This window comes from Lithobates pipiens, unplaced genomic scaffold, assembly GCF_037356315.1.
Source record: "Lithobates pipiens isolate NorthernLeopardFrog02 unplaced genomic scaffold, aLitPip1_a1.2 Scaffold_19, whole genome shotgun sequence".
NCBI lineage: Eukaryota > Metazoa > Chordata > Amphibia > Anura > Ranidae > Lithobates > Lithobates pipiens.
Window position 1 is genome coordinate 170618370 of NW_027507764.1, and position 18629 is coordinate 170636998.

General features: G+C 43.1%; 1 protein-coding gene across 3 annotated transcripts in view; it reads left to right on the forward strand.

Annotated features, from left to right (window-relative positions):
- CNOT10 (CCR4-NOT transcription complex subunit 10) overlaps positions 1–18629 on the forward strand; it is a 192788-nt gene that overhangs the window by 31633 nt on the left and 142526 nt on the right. For all 3 annotated transcript variants that reach the window (XM_077491467.1, XM_077491468.1, XM_077491469.1), the window contains 4 exons: positions 7055–7200; positions 9850–9939; positions 13408–13491; positions 14092–14209. In XM_077491467.1, the coding sequence (XP_077347593.1) occupies positions 7055–7200; positions 9850–9939; positions 13408–13491; positions 14092–14209 (438 nt within the window). The remainder of the gene's footprint in view (positions 1–7054; positions 7201–9849; positions 9940–13407; positions 13492–14091; positions 14210–18629) is intronic.

Sequence of the window (18629 nt, forward strand, 5' to 3'; positions counted from 1 at the left end):
AATCTTCCTCCTCTCCCTCTGTACATTCTATGTTCTGTATTTCATTTACCTTAAGTATCCAGTCCCGTATTTTGGGACTGTCCGTCTCCCCCCATTTTTTAGGGATTAGACTTTTTGCGGAACTGAGCAGTATGGGAATTAAAGAAGACGTATACTGTCTCACAGAGCTTTCGGTCCCGTGAAACAGTACCGTCCAGGGGTCTTCTACTAGTTCTTTATTTGTCACAACTTTTATTAGCTCTAACACCTCCTTCCAATACTTTTTAATTTTCGGGCAGTCCCACCAGATGTGAGCCATGGTCCCTATTGTCTTACACCCTCGCCAACACTCTGAGGATTGCGCGGTTACAAATTTGCCTAGTTTGTCTGGGGTCGCATACCACCTTGCGAGGCACTTATAGTTTAATTCGATCAGCTTGTGGTTAACCGTCGCACTATGTGTTAGTTTCATTATTTTCTCCAATGTCTGAGTGCAACATCGAGTCCCCAGTTCTCTTTCCCATTTTTTAATGTAAGGCGGGCCCTCCCGTTCTACCCCCGCAGATAAGATTTTGTATATTTGACCTATGTTATTTTTTGATTTCTCTCTACGGCAAAGCCGCTCGAGAGGTCTATAGTCTTCCTCGCTTCTAATTGGATGGGGCAATTTTAATATAAAGTGTCTTAATTGAAGATACCTCCAAGTGTCTATACTCATAAGTTCCGTGTTCATTCTTAGTGCTGGAAACGTGTTTATTTTACCTCTATAAATAATATCTTTTACTTGTGCATTGTTGTTTATTATCCAGTTTCCCCCCACCTCCTGTTTCCCCGGCATAAAAAAATCATTGTTTTTTAAAAAAATCAAAGGTGAATTATAACTCCATTTATTTTGTGCATGTGTCCTGTCCCATAATCTAAGAGCAATCCGTGTTATTACGTGTGTATTTGGCCCTATTGACCTATATTGAGGGGGGTTCCAAATAATTCGTCCTAACTGTGCTTGACTCATTGCCTTTTCTACTTTTACCCACCTTTTATTGTTTACCTCTTTTCCCCATTCTACCACTCGAGTAAGTACTACCGCGTTATAGTATTTTTTGAAATCCGGGACGGCCAGGCCCCCCTTTTTTTTTTCTCTACTCAATACCGCGAAGGCTATCCTTGGTTTTTTATGTTGCCAAATATACCTTGAAATCAGTCCCTTTAAGGTCCTGAAGAAAGCTGGGGGGAGCGATATAGGCAGCATTTGAAATTTATATAGAATCTTTGGGGTCAAGACCATTTTGACCGCATTGATCCGCCCTAACCAGGAGAGGTGGCTAATTGTGATTTTTTTTAATTCTCTCTTCATTTCCTCTAATAGGGGTATATAGTTATTAACATATATTTTCTTAATAGTATTGGAGAGGTAGACTCCTAGATATTTAATCTCCTTTCGCCATGGAAATCTAAATTCCTCCTGGAGTCTAATCTTTTCCTGTCCTTCAATGTTGATACTTAGGACTTCGGACTTGTTGAGGTTTATTTTTAAATTCGAGACTTCCCCATATTTTTCCAGTAGCCTCAACAGGTTCGGAATCGTGATCCTTGGGTTGGAGATATAGAACAGCACATCGTCCGCATAAGCTGCGAGTTTGTGCTCTTCCTCCCCAACCGTGACCCCTTTTATGTCTGGGTTCTCTCGGATAGAGGCCAGTAATGGTTCCATAGACAGGACAAATAAAAGAGGGGACAACGGACACCCCTGTCTGGTGCCATTCTCCATTTGAAAAAGGGAGGAAGACAGCCCATTCACTTTCACTGAAGCCTGAGGGTGATTATATAGCGCCTTGATCCATTGGATCAGCCTTGGGCCCAGGCCCATCACTCTCAGAGTTTCAAACATGAATCCCCAGTCTACCCTGTCGAATGCTTTTTCAGCATCTATCGACAGGAGTAGTCCTGGGGACCCATTCGTTTTTAAGGCCTGTAGCAGGAGCAGCGAGCGTATTCCGTTGTCCCGACCTTCCCTCTCAGGGATAAATCCGACCTGGTCCGGGTGCACCAGGTCGGGCATCCTATCCTTCAGCCTCGATGCTAAGACTTTGGCGAATAATTTGGTGTCAGCGTTTAGTAAGGCTATTGGCCTATAACTAGAACACAATGTACTGTCCTTACCCTCCTTTAACAGTACCGTGATTGAAGCCCGCAGGGCCTCACCTCCCAACGCAAAATCTTTACCTATACCATTCATGTAATTACAAAGCTTAGGGACCAGCGTCTCTTTGTATTTTTTCAGATAAGAAATCGTGAAACCATCTGGTCCCGGGCTTTTCCCAGTGGCAGTATCTTTCAACGCCTTGTAAATCTCTTCTTCTGTAATGGGTCTGTCTAGGTTGCTTCTATCATTCTCGTCTAAAGTCGGTAATTTCACTTTGTTCAAAAATTCCTTGGTTTTATCTTTTTTCCCTACATCTTTTGCCCCTTTCTGGTTTATATTGTACAGAGCATCGTAGTATTGCTTAAACACTTCCGATATCTCCCTGGATGTGTGGGTCATCTTACCGTCCTTATCTTGAATTTTATCTATAAAATTATTCCCACTCTTCCTATTCAACTGCCTAGCTAGATATCTACTTATTTTATTTCCCTGATAGTACCTCTCTCTGATTCTCCTATCCAATGTCCTTTTTGAGTCCTGTTCCATCATATCTTTAAGTTCCTCTCGTTTAGTCACCAGGGGATGGAAATATTTCTGCTGTTGCCCCCCTGTTTTTTTATGGGCCTGTTCTAGATTGTAGACCTCTTCTTTTAGACTTTCAATTTTTTCTAGTCTTTCTTTTTTTTTTCTTGTGCCCATGGAGATGAGGATACCCCTAATATATACTTTGTGTGCCTCCCATAGAGAGGCACCCGATATTTCTTCTGTATCATTAACAGAGAAATAAAATTCAATTTCCCTTAGTGCTGCCTCCGCAATTTTCTCGTCCTGCAAAAGGCTCTCGTTCAAGCGCCACGTGAACGGAAGCCTCTGCATATCGAGTATCCTCATCCTCACTGACACCGGAGCATGATCTGACAGTGTAACTATTCCAATCTTGGATTCTATTACAAGATCCATCAATCTGTGGTCGACTAGTATGTGGTCCAACCGGGAGTACGTCCCGTGTACGTGGGAAAAAAAGGTGTAATCTTTTTTTTTTTCGTGTTGCAACCTCCATACATCCATCATTTGGTGTTGTTTCAGGCAGAGTTTAATCATCTTCCGAGCCTTCATGTTTAACCCCCTAACACAGGACGTACTGTCCCAAGATGGATCCATACAAAAGTTGAAATCTCCTGCAAGGACCACATCCCCCATCTTAAATTCCTCTAACTTCCCCAGCACTATCTTCAGATATCTTATAGGGTTTTTGTTGGGGCAATATACATTTGCTAGGGTAAGAATCTTGTCCCCTAATTTTCCCTTTACAAACATATAACGGCCATCGGGGTCTGTCTTCCTGTCAATCACTGCAAACTTTATGCCTTTCTCGAACCCGATTGCCACTCCCTTAGCCCTTTTTATCGGTGAGTCCCCATATAACCAATTTGGATAGTTAGCCGAGTATAGTTTAATGTTTGTATCTTGCGACAGGTGAGTCTCCTGTAAAAATACCACCTCTGCTCTGTACAGCTGTAGTTCCTTTAACAATTTGTGCCTCTTACCCGCGGAATTCAGACCCTTTACGTTATACGACAAGAAATTTACATCCGCCATTTAAAGTTTTCCAGATAAGATGGGAAAAGAGAGAGGCATGATCTATAACACCTTGGTTGACCCTTGCAAGACACCTCCCCCCCCCCCCTAGCCTCCCCCCATCCCTACCTTCCCTCATCCCTCCCTCCCAACCTCCTCCCCTCCCATCCCCTGGCCAATTTCTGGCTTCTTTTCTGCAGCTGTGGATCTCCTCCATTCTGCAGACTTCTCCCGCTAGGGTGTGACTCCGACTAAGGCCCCCCGTGTCTGGGTCCCCCCTGCCTCCTTCCCCTAAGGGGGCAGGGGGTCCCCCCGCAGGTGGGTTATGATATCCCGGGGTCCCACATGATCCTTCCACCACCCTCACCTCCCACCCCTCTCACCCCCCTCCCCCTTCCACCCCACAAAAGAATAACCATCCAAAAGTCATACTCCCCCGTCAAAGACCCCCATGTAAGTCCTCTAGGGAACTTTGATATTCGTTGGGACAGGGATCCCTAGGTTATTACAGAAAACCTCCAACTCATCAAGAAATTTTAATCTAAATGTTCGTCCATCTCTTTGAACCAATAGGGCCGTAGGAAATCCCCAGCTGTATCTAATATTTGCCGCTCTCAATAGTTCTAATAACGGTTTTAAAAGTCTCCTCCGGGCCAGTGTACCTGCCGACAGGTCAGAGAAAATCTGTATAGGGACCCCTTCGTATATTAACGGGGGCAACCCCTTGAGCCTGCTCCATATCTTAACTTTGTCATCATAGTGACTGAATTTGATGATTACGTCTCTCGGGACCTCTTCCCTCAGTCCTGGGGGTTTCCTCACCCTATGAACCCGATCGATCTTTAAGACCTCTCCTATTGCTTTTCCCAAAATGGGGTTAAAATTTTTTCCCATCTTAGCCTCTAGATCCTCCCCTTGTTGTTCAGGCAATGCTCTGACCCTCAGGTTTTGCCGTCTGTTCTGATTTTCTTGTTCATCCAATTTGTATAGGGTATCCCGCTGATCTGTTTGCAATTTCTTTACTTGCGTTTGCAATTCTAATATTTCGTGGGCCTGTTTTCCTGTTAATTCCTCTGCCTCTTCCACTCTCCTCAGCAAATGGCCCATGTCCATCCTGACATTTGAGATTTCAACTTTGATGGAATTTTCAAGTTTAGCGAACATTTCCAACATTTCACTTTTAGTGGGGATTTGGGCAATATCCCCCTGTCCCCGCAAATTACCATCTGTTTCTAGATCCGAGTCTTCCCCTGAATTAACTCCCGGGGCCCCTGCTGTCTTGGATCCTTCTCTCTTTTTCTCCTTTACCCCCTGCTGTTTTTTTTCTATACCGGGGCTTTTTGAACTGGTTTCCTTCAGGTATTTCTGAATCGTGCTTGTATTCAGATTCTCTTTTGGATCGTTCGCCTTTTGATTTCTTCCCCTCATGTTTACCCCCTTTGTCCTTTGCCTCCCCAGGTTTATAAGGGCAGAGGGACCAACTCACAAAAACAGGTAAACCACAATTCTTTGTATAGTCTCTCCTTAGTTGTAGCGCCTATCCTGCGCAAAAGGCTCCAACCTCGATTCCGCTTTCACCTGCTCAGTGAATTTAGGCGGGGAGAGCTCTCCTATATAGCTTTTGCTGCGATTTCACCCGCTCTCAAGATAAAAATTGCGGTGCAATTCCACGGCAAGTGCCACACAATATCCCGCTTAGCCTTCCGGCAATTAGCCACTGTACTATGTGCTCAAAACAGTCACGTCGATTTTTAGGTACATTACCTCTTGCACATCATTTGTAATTACATTCCATTTGATCCTGTTTTACATTTTGCTCTTTAATATGTGCTCCTCTGGCCTCAGTTCACTGCACCCCTGCTGATCCTCTCCTCATTCCCCAGAGTCTCACCAGCCCAAGTACCGCGGGCATTCAGCAGATTTAAAACTATCAGGAGCAGGATCAGGTAAAGTTCAGCAAGTATTCAGCAACTAAAAATCATACTGGGTAGAAATCCGAAAAGTAAATACCTGGGGAGACAGGGGGATCTTGTCCAAAAGGAGACACGCCGCATGTGTCCACTCGGGGCTCCGCTGTCTTCCGACGCTTCAGGGTAAACTTGAGGCTTTGGTTTAATTTACCTTACCATCTGGTCCTGGGGCATGGCAAATCTCTTTTCCTCTTTATGTGTGTGCAGCGCACGCTTTACGGGGAAGAGGAGGGGGAAATCGGCGGTTTCCTGTCGGTCCGTGGCTGAGATCCTCTGCTCATGCCCGCCGTGTGCTTCGGGATGCGGTAGGGATGAGGTGGAACGGCCCGGGCGGCTTCATGCATGGAGCTCGGCGACCTTTCCCCTCGCGCCGCTCCAGCTGATCGTTAGGACCGCCCCCATCTGCTCACGCTGGCGCCGTCATCGGGTCCCTCCCCTCACTCACGGACAGCACTCCATCCATGCCATGATGTTCTAATCTTAATGTCATACTACTTCACTAACTTGTTTTGAAACTACCAGAGTATCAATCTTTTATAAGTAACACATGGATGGTTGTTTAGCAGTCTTTTACTTTAAAAAGTTGTGGTCCTAGTTCTCAACAAAAGCTCTTAAAGTGGTTCTAAAGGCTGAAAGTGTTTTTTTTATTTTTTATTTTTTATTTTTCTCATGCATTGTATGCTTTAAGGTAAGTGTGTGTTGCTCGATCCAGCGATGTGCACGAGAGATTCGGCTGTCCAAAGACTCCCTCTCCTCCTTAACTGAGATAGCAGTGAGAGCCACCGGCTCCCACTGCTGTCAATTGCAGCCAGTAAACCAATGAGTGGGGGGGGGGGGCTGAGATGCAGCTCTATGCGTCTTATGGACACAAAGCAGGGCTCTGGAGCGAGTACACACCACTTCCTCTATAGCAAGCGCCTTGCTATTGGGGGCATTGGTCAAGGGGGAATAGCCAGGAGAGCTGGCGGGGGCCCGAGACGAAGACTCTCACAAAGCAGGTAAATATAACATTTATTTTTAATTTTTTTTTTAAAGGCCGAACCTTTACTATCACTAGTGCCTGGAGCTCAAATGTTTCCTATGTGTACTCTGGTTCCTTGTCGCATGCATATCCATAAGGTGTATGAGACTGTAAGCTCCTTTGGGGCAGGGACAGATCAAAGGGTTTTGTTTTTCTATATAAAACACCACCAAGTATGTTTGTACTGCTTAAATAAAATACATTGCCATGGTGTTTAAAAGCAAGCAATACAAACCTCACTGACTTTTTTTTCTTACTGTTAAGGTATGTGTACATTATTATTAAAACAAAAGCAAACCTTTTGTGGGTTTATACTAATGACATCTAACAGAATAATTATCTGTTCCTTGTTCTCTTTTTCAGAGGAAAAGTTTGCCCATGCTGTTTGTTTTTTGCTGGTGGACATGTACCTGTTAACGTACCAAACTGAAAAAGCATTACTTCTGTTGGTAGTACTGGAGAAAATGATTTTGCAAGGCAGCAACAACAATAAAAATGGTAAAAATGAGGTAAGGCATTGTATAGCATCCACTTTTCAAAAAGACAAAATCAATGTTCCTTTCAAAATGTTAAAAAAAAAAAAAACGTAGTGACAATCTGGACTGGTGCGCATCAGCCATGTAACTGGAGATTCAGACTATGAATCTTGGAACTCGGTGCTGAGAGACATGGCTCCTTTGTGCAGTAAGGGCCAATTCACACAATGTGCAGTGGTAAAATGTCCATCGCGCAAGGACACACAGGAAACTATTGTGTGGTTTTATTTATTTTTTTTTTTTCCTTTTTTCCCTTTTTTATTGGTTGAATTAGATGGATTTGTGTCTTTTTTTTTTCAACCAGATGGTTTCCTATTGTCCCAGTCACACTGCAGCACAGCCTAGTACTGCGCGAAAATGCAGACATGCTGCATTTTATCGCAGTACACCTGCCCAAATTGCACCGGTGTGTCAAACATCGCACTGCGGGACATTGCAGTGAATGGAGTGTACAGTTTGTACACTTCAAATAAAACTTGTACAAAACAAAAAAAGGGGTAGTGTGGTGTGCTGAATCGTGCCCCACACGGCCTCCTAGCCAGCTGACTGCTCTGCGATCATGTGTGAATTTGCCATAAAAGTAACACCTGTGGTGATAAGGTGGCCTGTACTTGCCACAAATAAAAAGCAAGTGGGTAATTTCCACTAGCATAATCATGAGTAGGGTGATCTTTAATTTGTGTTATGTTTTGGATATAATCAGTTTTTTTTTTTTGTTTGTTTTTTTCAGCTAGTTTAAGGGCTCATTCACACAGGCAAAAATAATGCTGTATCTAGATGTGTGCAGAAAATATGCATCTAAAGTATTTGTGTCTAGATGTGTTTTAGACATGTACAGCATTTAGGCATGTGCCTGTCTTCTATTTTTTTTATTCAAATGAATGACTACACTTGTATGTGTGCTCATGTTGAGGAGTGTACATGTGTAAAATCTGCAGATCTGTACGGCCATGGAAGCAGAGGTGTTCTACTTCATTTTTATTTTTTTGTGTGAGGCAAAAAGCAGCACACATTTTTCACAGCTACACTACTGTGCAAAAGTTTTTAGGTAGGCATGAAAAAATGCTGTAAAGTATGAATGCATAGCTGGTCTGGTTGGAAAAAAAATCCATCTAGTTCATCCAACGTGCTCAAAAATTGCTTCTTTCGCTTCAAATCGGCATTAATTTTTACACTTGTATAGTCAGGGCTTTTGTAGCATTAGAGACAGTTGTATGAGTAGCCAATTATATTAACAGGTCACCAATGATCATCATTTTCACTGTAAGTGCAGATGTGTGTACTCATTGATTACTATAGTGCTGCATTTAGATGCGCACAAAACTCAAAGCCCATATGAGTGAGTCTTAAATATTGAGATGTGCTTAGGAATTTGTTCAAAATCCACTGACTGTATGTAGTCTTTTCTGTTTAAAATGTATTTATATATGTAGTTGTTTTAGATAGATAGAGGAAAGGAATTGTAAACTGTCAGGTTTTTGTTGCTTGCTGTTTGTGCCCCCATTAGGGAGATTCGCTTTCTCGATTTGTCATGTTTACCATTCTCATAGAAAATGAAAATAAAAGAAAATTACAAATATCCTGCAGGAAGAGAGGGGAAAACTTAATTTGGCCACACTCGTTTTGGTGACTCTGGTGACAACCACGAATTCCCCTCACTTCCTGTTCCAAAGCCAAAACTAGAAGTGAGGGGAGGTCTCCCCAATAGAACAGAGATGACCAAAAAAACTGACGGCTTTTAACACGCACTTGCTTTATTCAAAATTTAAAAAAGGGATTTCCTTTAGTTCTTGTAGATGAAATTGGACAAAACACCCTTGCGTGCCACAGTGCTCCTGAGAGCTGAGACTTGTGCACCTGCTTAGGGAGCTGCATTAGGTGCTGAATTCCTCCACTGCTACTCTGTTTTCTTAAAACTGACCTGAATAGAAAAGTGAAGATTGCTATGTTTTAGGGAACGTTCTGTAATATAGGGAGTGCACTTCTTGGTACATGAATGCAGCTTTCTATCAGCAATGGGATTCAAGGCACTGTTGTCAGAGAAAATTTGGAGTGGGACTTGGTGATATCTGTAATGTGCTGTTCACTGTTCTCTTTGATGGAGCTTTGATATGAGGAAGTAAAGCCCTGCCTGTTTCAAGATGGCTGACTCCACATTGAGGCACAGTGCAGAACAAGGCATGGCAAGTATGTAATGGGAAGAGATCAGATGCAGGGAAGACCATGGGCATTAATGGCGACCAGTGCTTGGCCCATATTTTTAGGACATTGCTTTTAGAGTTCAATTGCACTTTAAAATGCAAACTCCCTGAATGTTGGCCTTACAGCCAATCTGAAAACAAATAAAATGGTTACATTACTTTCATATCTCTTACTAGATTTGATTGTAACTGTATTAGTGCAATTGTGACAGAGAAAATTGAGTACTCTCCGTTAAAAAATTTTTTTTGCACTGACATAACATTTTTCTGGACAAGCTTTACCTCTTACAAATGAAGTCAAGGAAGTCATCGGTATTGTTCATTTATATATCCGCTCCATAATCCAGTTTATGAATGGTATAATTTGTTTTATTGGTACTTTCTTGTTTCTTATTTAATGGCTGAATTTCTGTTTTTGCAGCCAAACAATAACTCCAACCATAAGGAAGCTTCTAATATGAAAGCAGAAGCAGGAGCTCAACTAGAAGCTGCCAAGTCCAAAATACATCAGGTATATATAAACCTATATTTGCTTTTCTCTTGGAGGAAAAAGAAAAGTAACTAAAACAGCTCTCTTAACCTCCTCCCACCCGCCCTATAGCCGAATGGCGGCCTTAGAGCGGGCGGGTTCCTTCTCCTGGCCGTCCCTGGACGGCCTGGTGTTTACTTCCGCAATGCGCGCCGCCGGGGGCGCGCATCGCGGAAGTATTGTATTCGCCGTGTCTCCCGGAGACAGGCAAATACAGATCGCCGTGAACGGCCAATCAAAGCGGCCGTTCACAGCGCGATCGCAGCTGCCAATGGGAGATGATCTCATATGTAAACATATGAGATCATCTCCCATTGCAGTGTCTCTCCCTCCTCACACAGAGACAGCGTGTGAGGAGGGAGAGCGATCTGTGTGTCAGCCCCAGTGCCATCTGCCAGTAGTGCCAGTGCTGCCAGTGCCACCTGCCAGTGCCTGCCGTCAGCCCCAGTGCCGCCAGTGCCACCTGCCAGCGCCGTCCGTCAGCCCCAGCGCCGTCCGTCAGCCCCAGTGCCGTCCGTCAGCCCCAGTGCCGTCCGTCAGCCCCAGTGCCGTCCGTCAGCCCCAGTGCCGCCAGTGACACCTGCCAGTGCCACCTGCCACCACCAGTGCCAGTGCCACTTGCTAGTGCCACCTGCCAGCGCCAGTGCCACTTGCTAGTGCCACCTGCCAGCGCCAGTGCCGCCAGTGCCACTTGCTAGTGCCACCTGCCAGTGCCACTTGCTAGTGCCACCTGCCAGTGCCACCTGCCAGCGCCGGTGCCATCCGTCAGCCCCAGTGCCGCCAGTGCCAGTGCCACCTGCCAGTGCCATCTGCCAGAGCAATTAGCCAGAGCAAATAGCCAGCCCCATCTGCCAGCCCCAACTGCCAGCCCCATCTGCCTCCAGTGCCATCTGTCAGTGCCACATGTCGTCAGTGCCACGTGGGGTCACTTTGTGGGCATTTCCATTGTCCTGGTGCTCCAGGGCCTTCAAAACTGTAATAGGTGGTTGAGAAATAAGGGCCTCTGTATGTGGCCAGGCTGTGTAAAAGTCTCACACATTTGGTATCGTTATACTCAGGAGGAGTAGTAGAACGTATTTTGGGGTGTCATTTTTGCTATGTACATGCTATGTGTTGGAAATATCTTATAAATGGACAACTTTGCGTAAAAAAAAATGCGTTTTCATTTTTTTTTCCACATTTTCCCAAAACTTCTGGAAAAAAAATGAACCATTCAAACGACTCATTATGCCTCATAGATTATACGTTGGGGTGTTAGCTTTCCAAAATGGGGTCACTTTGTGGGCATTTCCATTGTTCTGGTGCTCCAGGGCCTTCAAAAATGTAATAGGTGGTTGAGAAATGAAATGTGTAATTTATGCTCCTAGAACGCCTGATGGTGCCATTTCAATATTGGGCCTCTGTATGTGGCCAGGCTGTGTAAAAGTCTCACACATTTGGTATCGTAATACTCATAAGGAGTAGCAGAACGTATTTTGGGGTGTCATTTGTGGTATACACATGCTATGTGAGAGAAATAACCTATTACATTGAAAATTTTGTGAGAAAAAAAAAAAAAAATCTTTCATTTTGCAAAGAATTGTGGGAAAAAAGATGACAACACCAAAAACCTCACCATGCCTCTTACTAAATACCTTGGAATGTCTACTTTCAAAAAAGGGGTCATTTGGGGGGTATTTGTACTTTCCTGACTTGTTCGGGTCGCAAGAAATGAGATAGGCCACCAGTACATCAGGTGTGATCAATTTTGTGCGATTCGCACCACAGCTTGTAGACTCTCTAACTTTCACAAAGACCAAATAATATCCACTAATTTGGGTTATTTTTACCAAAGATATGTAGCAGTATAAATTGTGACCAAAATTTATGAAAAAAAAATTATAATTTGCAAAATTTTATCACAGAAACAAAGAAATATGCGTTTTTTTTCAAAATTTTCGGTCTTTTTTTCATTTATAGCGCAAAAAATAAAAACCCCAGAGGTGATCAAATACCACCAAAAGAAAGCTCTATTTGTGGGAAAAAAAGGACACAAAATTCATTTGGGTACAGTGTTGCATGACTGAGTAATTGTCATTCAAAGTGTGAGAGCACCAAAAGCTGAAAATTGGTCTGGTCAGGAAGGGTGTTTAAGTGCCCAGTAAGCAAATGGTTAAAGTGGTGTTGCCATAAAAAAAAATTGCTTAAAATTCATGAGGAAAAAAAAAAAAAAATTGGAGAAAAAATGTTTTACTCACCTCTAAATGCCTGTTGCTGGCGGGTCCCTCGTAGTCTACCTCCTTCATTGCCCGGGCTGGTGACATCACTTCCCCTCAGTGCTGCACAGTCATTTGGGACCTGTCACGTGTCCCAGATGACTGTGCGGCGTATCACGTCGTCTGGCGGCGCATGCGCAGTGAGTGCCCATCTGTGAAGCCACAGCCGGGTGCCTACAGTAAGAATGAGGGTGCCGCGAGCGGAGCGGGGAACGTGGGGGGGGGGCTTCGTTCCCCCGCATCGCTGGACCCTGGGACAGGTAAGTGTCCAATTATTAAAAGTCAGCAACTGCAGTATTTGTAGCTTCTGATTTTTACGTTTTTATTTTTTTTAGGGGGCACCCCACTTTTAACGATAAGCCACTGAAAGTTCCTTGGCTTTAATATAGGACACAAAGATCATTACTGGGAGTTTAGCATTCGTGAGACTCATAAAACACAATGTATGCTGTGGTTTTATTATCTTGTGCTATTTTTAGCTTACTAAAGGCTTTATTGCACATATCTACTTAATTTATTATATATATATTATATTATATTTTTTGTGCTATTTTGGTATTGCTTCTTTAGATATTGCAAGCTTCTCTGACATTTTGCGTTTAGAGCATTATAGATGTTCTAAAGGGAACATAATGCAGCAGCTGTTTGCTTTCAGACTGTCCGTATAAAGTTTACTTGCCTCAATTCGGATATATCTGGTGCAGATCCTGGCTGCTAATAGAAGGTGATTTACAACTGAGACTGCTTATTTTCCAGTGAGGCAATGTAGAGAAGGATGTCCATTTCCTCTACCCAGGTCTCAGATGACATTCTGATCTGTACTCTGTGCTGTGAAGTGTGTGATGCCAGTTATCTGCCCCCTACCTTCCTAGAAGCTCAGAAAAAGCATCTACTTGGTTTACTTTTGGGGGCTTTGGAGCAGGGAGGGCAACAGGTAGAAAGTTGAAGCTTATTTGGAAGGATTTGCTGCATCATTTATCGCCAGCAAAGCATTTAGGATTGGCCTGATTTAACAGAAAAAAGGAGGCCAGTACTCCACCTGCATGCTGGTGATCATAAATGTGAAAACCTCTTTTGTTGTTGTGTTTTTTTTTTTGTTTTTTTTTTACTTTGAAAATAATAAAAATTCAACATAAAGTCTCAGTTGATGTGGCTACATTGCTTTTTAATCCAAGGTTGTCCTTTTCTGTTCTAGTACAAAGTAAGGGCCTACATTCAAATGAAGTCTCTGAAAGCATGCAAGAGAGAGATCAAGTCTGTCATGAACACATCTGGAAATGTAAGTGTATATGTGTAAAATGGACACGTGCATTGCTTTCAATATTTATCATCGTGCCACACACACAATGTCTAGTTGACTCTGAGTGTTGTTTGCAGTTAAAATCAACAGATCACACTGTGGCAATGGTGGTCATTTTATTTTTATTTATTTTTTTAGTTTTGTTTTTTTTGTAGTCCTTGTCCCTGTGGGGGTACATTTCTGCTCTCTTCCTGAGGAAGTAATGGGAAATCTCTCCAGCCAGGGCACAGACTGCAACAAAATGCTTTTTCAGTAAAATGTGGAAAGGTTAGAACCTTTTTAAGAGGTTATAAATATTTTCTGAGTCTTTCTGTCCCAGTGACAATCATTCTCCATTTCTTATCCTGCTGTCGCAGGGACAGAAAGTTGGGATCTCCCAAAATAGAGTAATGAATAGCAATAAAGCCTGACAGTAGTATTTACTTTTCTAAGTCTACAAAAGCAAATTATTTACATTTTTTTTCTTTTTATTAGCTGGATACTGTATTAAAATACAGTTTACAGAATTCTGTAAACAGTTGATTTTCGATGTATGACTTTTTTTTTTTATTGTAAAAGCTTGTTAATATTTGTTTACAGTCCACATCATCGCTATTTTTGAAGAGTAATTTTGAATACCTCAGGGGTAACTATAGAAAAGCTGTGAAACTACTAAACTCTTCAAATATATCAGAACATCCTGGGTTCATGAAAACAGGTACGTGTGAATGTTTTTTGGACAATTCTAATATTAAAGAATTAAAATATGAAAAGTCAGCAGCTACAAATACTGTAGCTGCTTCCTTTTAATATTAGGACACTTGCCTGTCCAGGGTTTCCACAATGTCGGCACCTGAAGCGGATTCTTGGATTGGCTCTCCGTGTTGCTGCCGCCATTCAAGGCAAGGGAAAACGGCAGTGAAGCCCATCGGCTTCACAGCCTGTCCCCTACTGCGCATGCATGCTGCGCTTTCTAACTGGCTCAGCTGAAAGGTGTCAAATGTGGCACTGGTGGGAGGGTGGAAGCATGTAAGCCCAAGTTTCACTTTTGTGTAGAACTCCACTTTAAGTCACACATTTGTGTTGCATTACTAAGCAGAATGCACAGACCACTTATGCAAGGAGCCACAGCTGACCCTAAGTACTGTATTTATTGGCGTATAACACGCACTTTTTCACCCTGAAAATCGGGTACAAATAGCACGTGCGTGTTGTATACCAATACTTAAATTTTAGCTGCCTCGGAGGGGACATGGAGGGTGGGCGGGATGAATGCCATCAGACTTGCATACAGTGAGAATCTCCTGTTTACTTGGCAGCCTCTGTAATAGGAAGTCCTGTCTCCAGGGCTGCCATTGGACCTCCGTCCTGTCTATCATAGGAGATTCTCACTGTATGTAATCTGTCAGTGCTCATCCCGCCCCCTCCCTGTCCCCTCCAGGCTGCAGATGGGTATTGATCAGGCTGCATTGAAGGCCATGGTGAGGCTGCTGCATTGATGGCACTTGTGAGGCTGCAGATAGGCATTGATCAGGCTGCATTGATGGCAATAGTGAGGCTGCAAATTGACCCTTATTTTGCTTCAAAGTTCCTTATTTAAAATTTTAATTTTTTTTCCAGAAACGTCCCCCTTAAAATGAATGTGCGTGTTATACGCCGATAAATGCAGTACATACAGTATAAACTGATAATTAGGAACACCTGCACTATCAAGTGACAGCAGCTTTGTGCACAAAACTGTTAATATACAAGTGAAAGCTTCAAGTATTGCTTACAGCAAACAACATAATGGGGGAAAAAATGTGAATATGACCATGGCATTATTGTTTTCAGATTGGTATTGCTAAACTAGAGTACATGGACCTCTTGGCAAGGCTTTTGTTGTGGATTGTAACACATGGCTTTTTACAGATAACTGTGCTTATAAAGCCTATAGGTATTTCTAATGAATATAGGAATTAGTGTATGGAACATAATCTGATAAATGCCTGCATTGTTTTCAATTACATTATTTTCAGCTGTCTCTTTGGAGTTAAAAAAAAAAAAAAAAAAAAACATGTTATGAAGAAAAGGGCGAGAGGGAGGTACTTTGTAGTCCTAACACACTTTCAGTCATAGGATGACAATTCTACTTCTCCGTAGATACAGTACAGTGAGTGAGTGGCGTTGTTCTAGGATAAGACTGGTGTTAATGACAGGATCACCAGGTGCAAAAAAAAAAAAAAAAACTCTGAAAAAAACAAATGCAGCTACCACATTTAAGGTAAGCTGCATTGTTACATTTTCATTCTACTGTTTAGCTAGACTTCAATTGATAACACTTTGGAAACTGGCGCAGATTTGACTTGGGGCGATTAATACTGTTAATTCAACACTATTTTTTTTTTGAGGGACGGTCACTCGTAAAAAGAGCACATACATTTAACATGCTGTACTCTGAAAAAATGGCCCATGTACCAGTCCACAAGAGCGTGAAAATTGTGGTAAAGAATCCCCATATGTCAGTGGAATCCAAATCGATGGAAAACATGCAAAGTCAGTTAGCCTCGTAAAACTTAAAAACAGAATTCCACAGCAGTGGATGGGTCCTCTAGCCACTTTGCCTGTACATTATTCAACTACTACTGCCCCTATTTTCATAATTATCCCAATATAAAATGTTAACCAAACATTTTCAAGAAACTAGGGCGTAGTTCTTCCAGTGCATGGTGGTTGACTGGCATAGAAGATAAAAGAGTTAACAGGCCGGGAAGCATCCTTTCACCAGTGACTGTATTTAATGTGCCAAAAAGCTCCATCCAGAACCAGGAAATAAAGTGACAGGTCCAGCAGATATGAAAAAACAAGGGCTAGGTGACCACATCTCCAGCAGGCAGGTGACAAGGTCGGCCTTAACTTGTGGAGCCTATGAGAATTAAAGAAAGCATTATGGAGTATTTGAATTGGATTAGCCTGTCCTGGACAGAGACCAGTTGGCAAAAGGGTGTGTCCCAAATATCGGTTCAGTCCTCATCGCCCATATCTGGTGTATCTTCCAGTTATTTTCTCTGTAGGCTGCAGAGATCAGTGAAAGTGATGACGGTAAAGTGTTGATACAAGGATGAAGTTGGTTTGGAAAGCTGGTCTGTATGGAGCAGTTTTTCTTGTAAGCAGAACAAAGACAATCCCTGGTTAGGGAACTGGCTATAAAAGGCATGAGAAAGTTGCAAATATGAATCAGTAATAGGACAGTAGATTGTATTTTTTGACAAAGATGATCAAAGGGCGAAGTTGCCCATACTCACAAATGTGTGCCAGGGCCGTAATTTGACCCAACAGTGGAAGTAAGGAAACATAAGGGGGTAGGGAAGGAAGGGATTATTCTACAGTGGGGTGAAGGGGAAGAGGACATGAGGAAGCTACACCTACCACCTAAGCCCCTACTGAACAGGCTCTAATGGTGGTTTTCATAGGGGGAATAACCCAACAAACCCGGATTCCACTAATGTCAGGGGAGGTACTCGGGGCCTCAGCTATTGGTTCCACAGTTATAGCAAATTAATGTAGGGGAGAGGAGGCAGCCTTGCCATGTTCCTCTGTGTAGTGGAAAGGAGGGAGACCACTGATCTCCCAGATGCAGCTGCAGTGGGCACACTGTATGGCAGTTGCAACCATGTGCTAAAACGCAACGACAATCCCATTTTCCTCAGGACCTACCATAAAGAAGGCCACTCCATAATGTCAAAGGACTTTTATATATCTAGGGCTGCTACTACCCTGGTACCAGTATAGCTATGCTGTGTTTGAATTTTCGCAAATAACTTATGTAGCCTGGATCCAACTTCCCGGGAGCCCGGTGGCGACTACTGGGTGCAGGGATGGCTGACATACATCCTCGGTGCAGGTTCATGGGCATGTTGGGTGATGAAGAAGAAAGAAGTTGGGTACCAGCCACGCTTGTGCTTTAAACAATTTGAGAAGTTTATTTCTCAAACAGGAAATTATGTCGGAGAGAGGGGACTAGGGCACAGGACACCCTTAGCAACTATCAGCAATAGGCAGATTGTTAGACTCCTTAGAAAAAAATAGGTGAAGTAAGGCAGACCGCAGTATAGGAATAAAAGCCCTTAATCTGAACCAGCACATCTGTACTTTGTAGGACCTGCTTTCTCCTCTAGCAACTAAACTTTACTCACTACTTCATGCACTGATTCCCTTGGTTGAGTTCTCTCTGAAGGACACCCAGCCAGTTCATAGCCTCTCGCTCATGAAAAGTCCCCTCTGGTGCTTCCTTAGAACTTCATCACTCTAGAATCGTTGCTGGATCTTTGACAGGTTTTCCTCTGCATAAACATGAACACCCAGATAGGCCTCGGTCAGGCCCAGCAGCCGGAAGCTACCTGGGTGGGCCCCAGGCTTCAGGCCTAGCAGCTAAGAACTCTACATACACCATCCTCCACCCAGGTAGTGTACAATAAATACCTTTTCCCAGCATGCTTAGCCGCACATATGATTGGCTGGGAAAAGTATGTTTTTCATAACCTGAGCTTCATCACTTTAATGTCAAAGGCAACAGCACCACCTACTGACAGAACGAAGACGCCACCTTAGAATGGAATTCACAAAAGTCATGTAATCACTGAATGCTACTAATTGGCCAGACTGACTACCATCTGGCACACTAAATTTACCTGTAGCCCTGTTCTAGGGGCAAGGCGACTACACCTACAAATATTGATGTCTATAGATTTATGAGGGGTGAATCCTGTTTGAACAGGATTAATGAGACTATGCAACAAGTGACTAGTGGTCTGACGAGGAGACAAAATAGCTGCATGGGTTTTACAATACTCCCATCACAATCCAGTGCCTTCTCGTTGGGAAACAATTTAATAGCTGACACCACTTCCTCAGCAGATATGGGACGCATGAAAGTCCTCTCCAAGTCTGATAACCGTGATAGTCCAAGAGGGCAGTGACTTCAGAAAAAGTTAATCTGTACATAAAGATGACCTATATACTATCACTTGGTGTAATAGTTGAAAAATTCACATAAAATGTCCTTGTGAGCAGTAAGCGGAACACCCTCAGAGGATTGCAGTTCCAATATAATTGCAACGGGTCTATTGTTTTGAGAAAGCATGGCTAATAACCTGCCA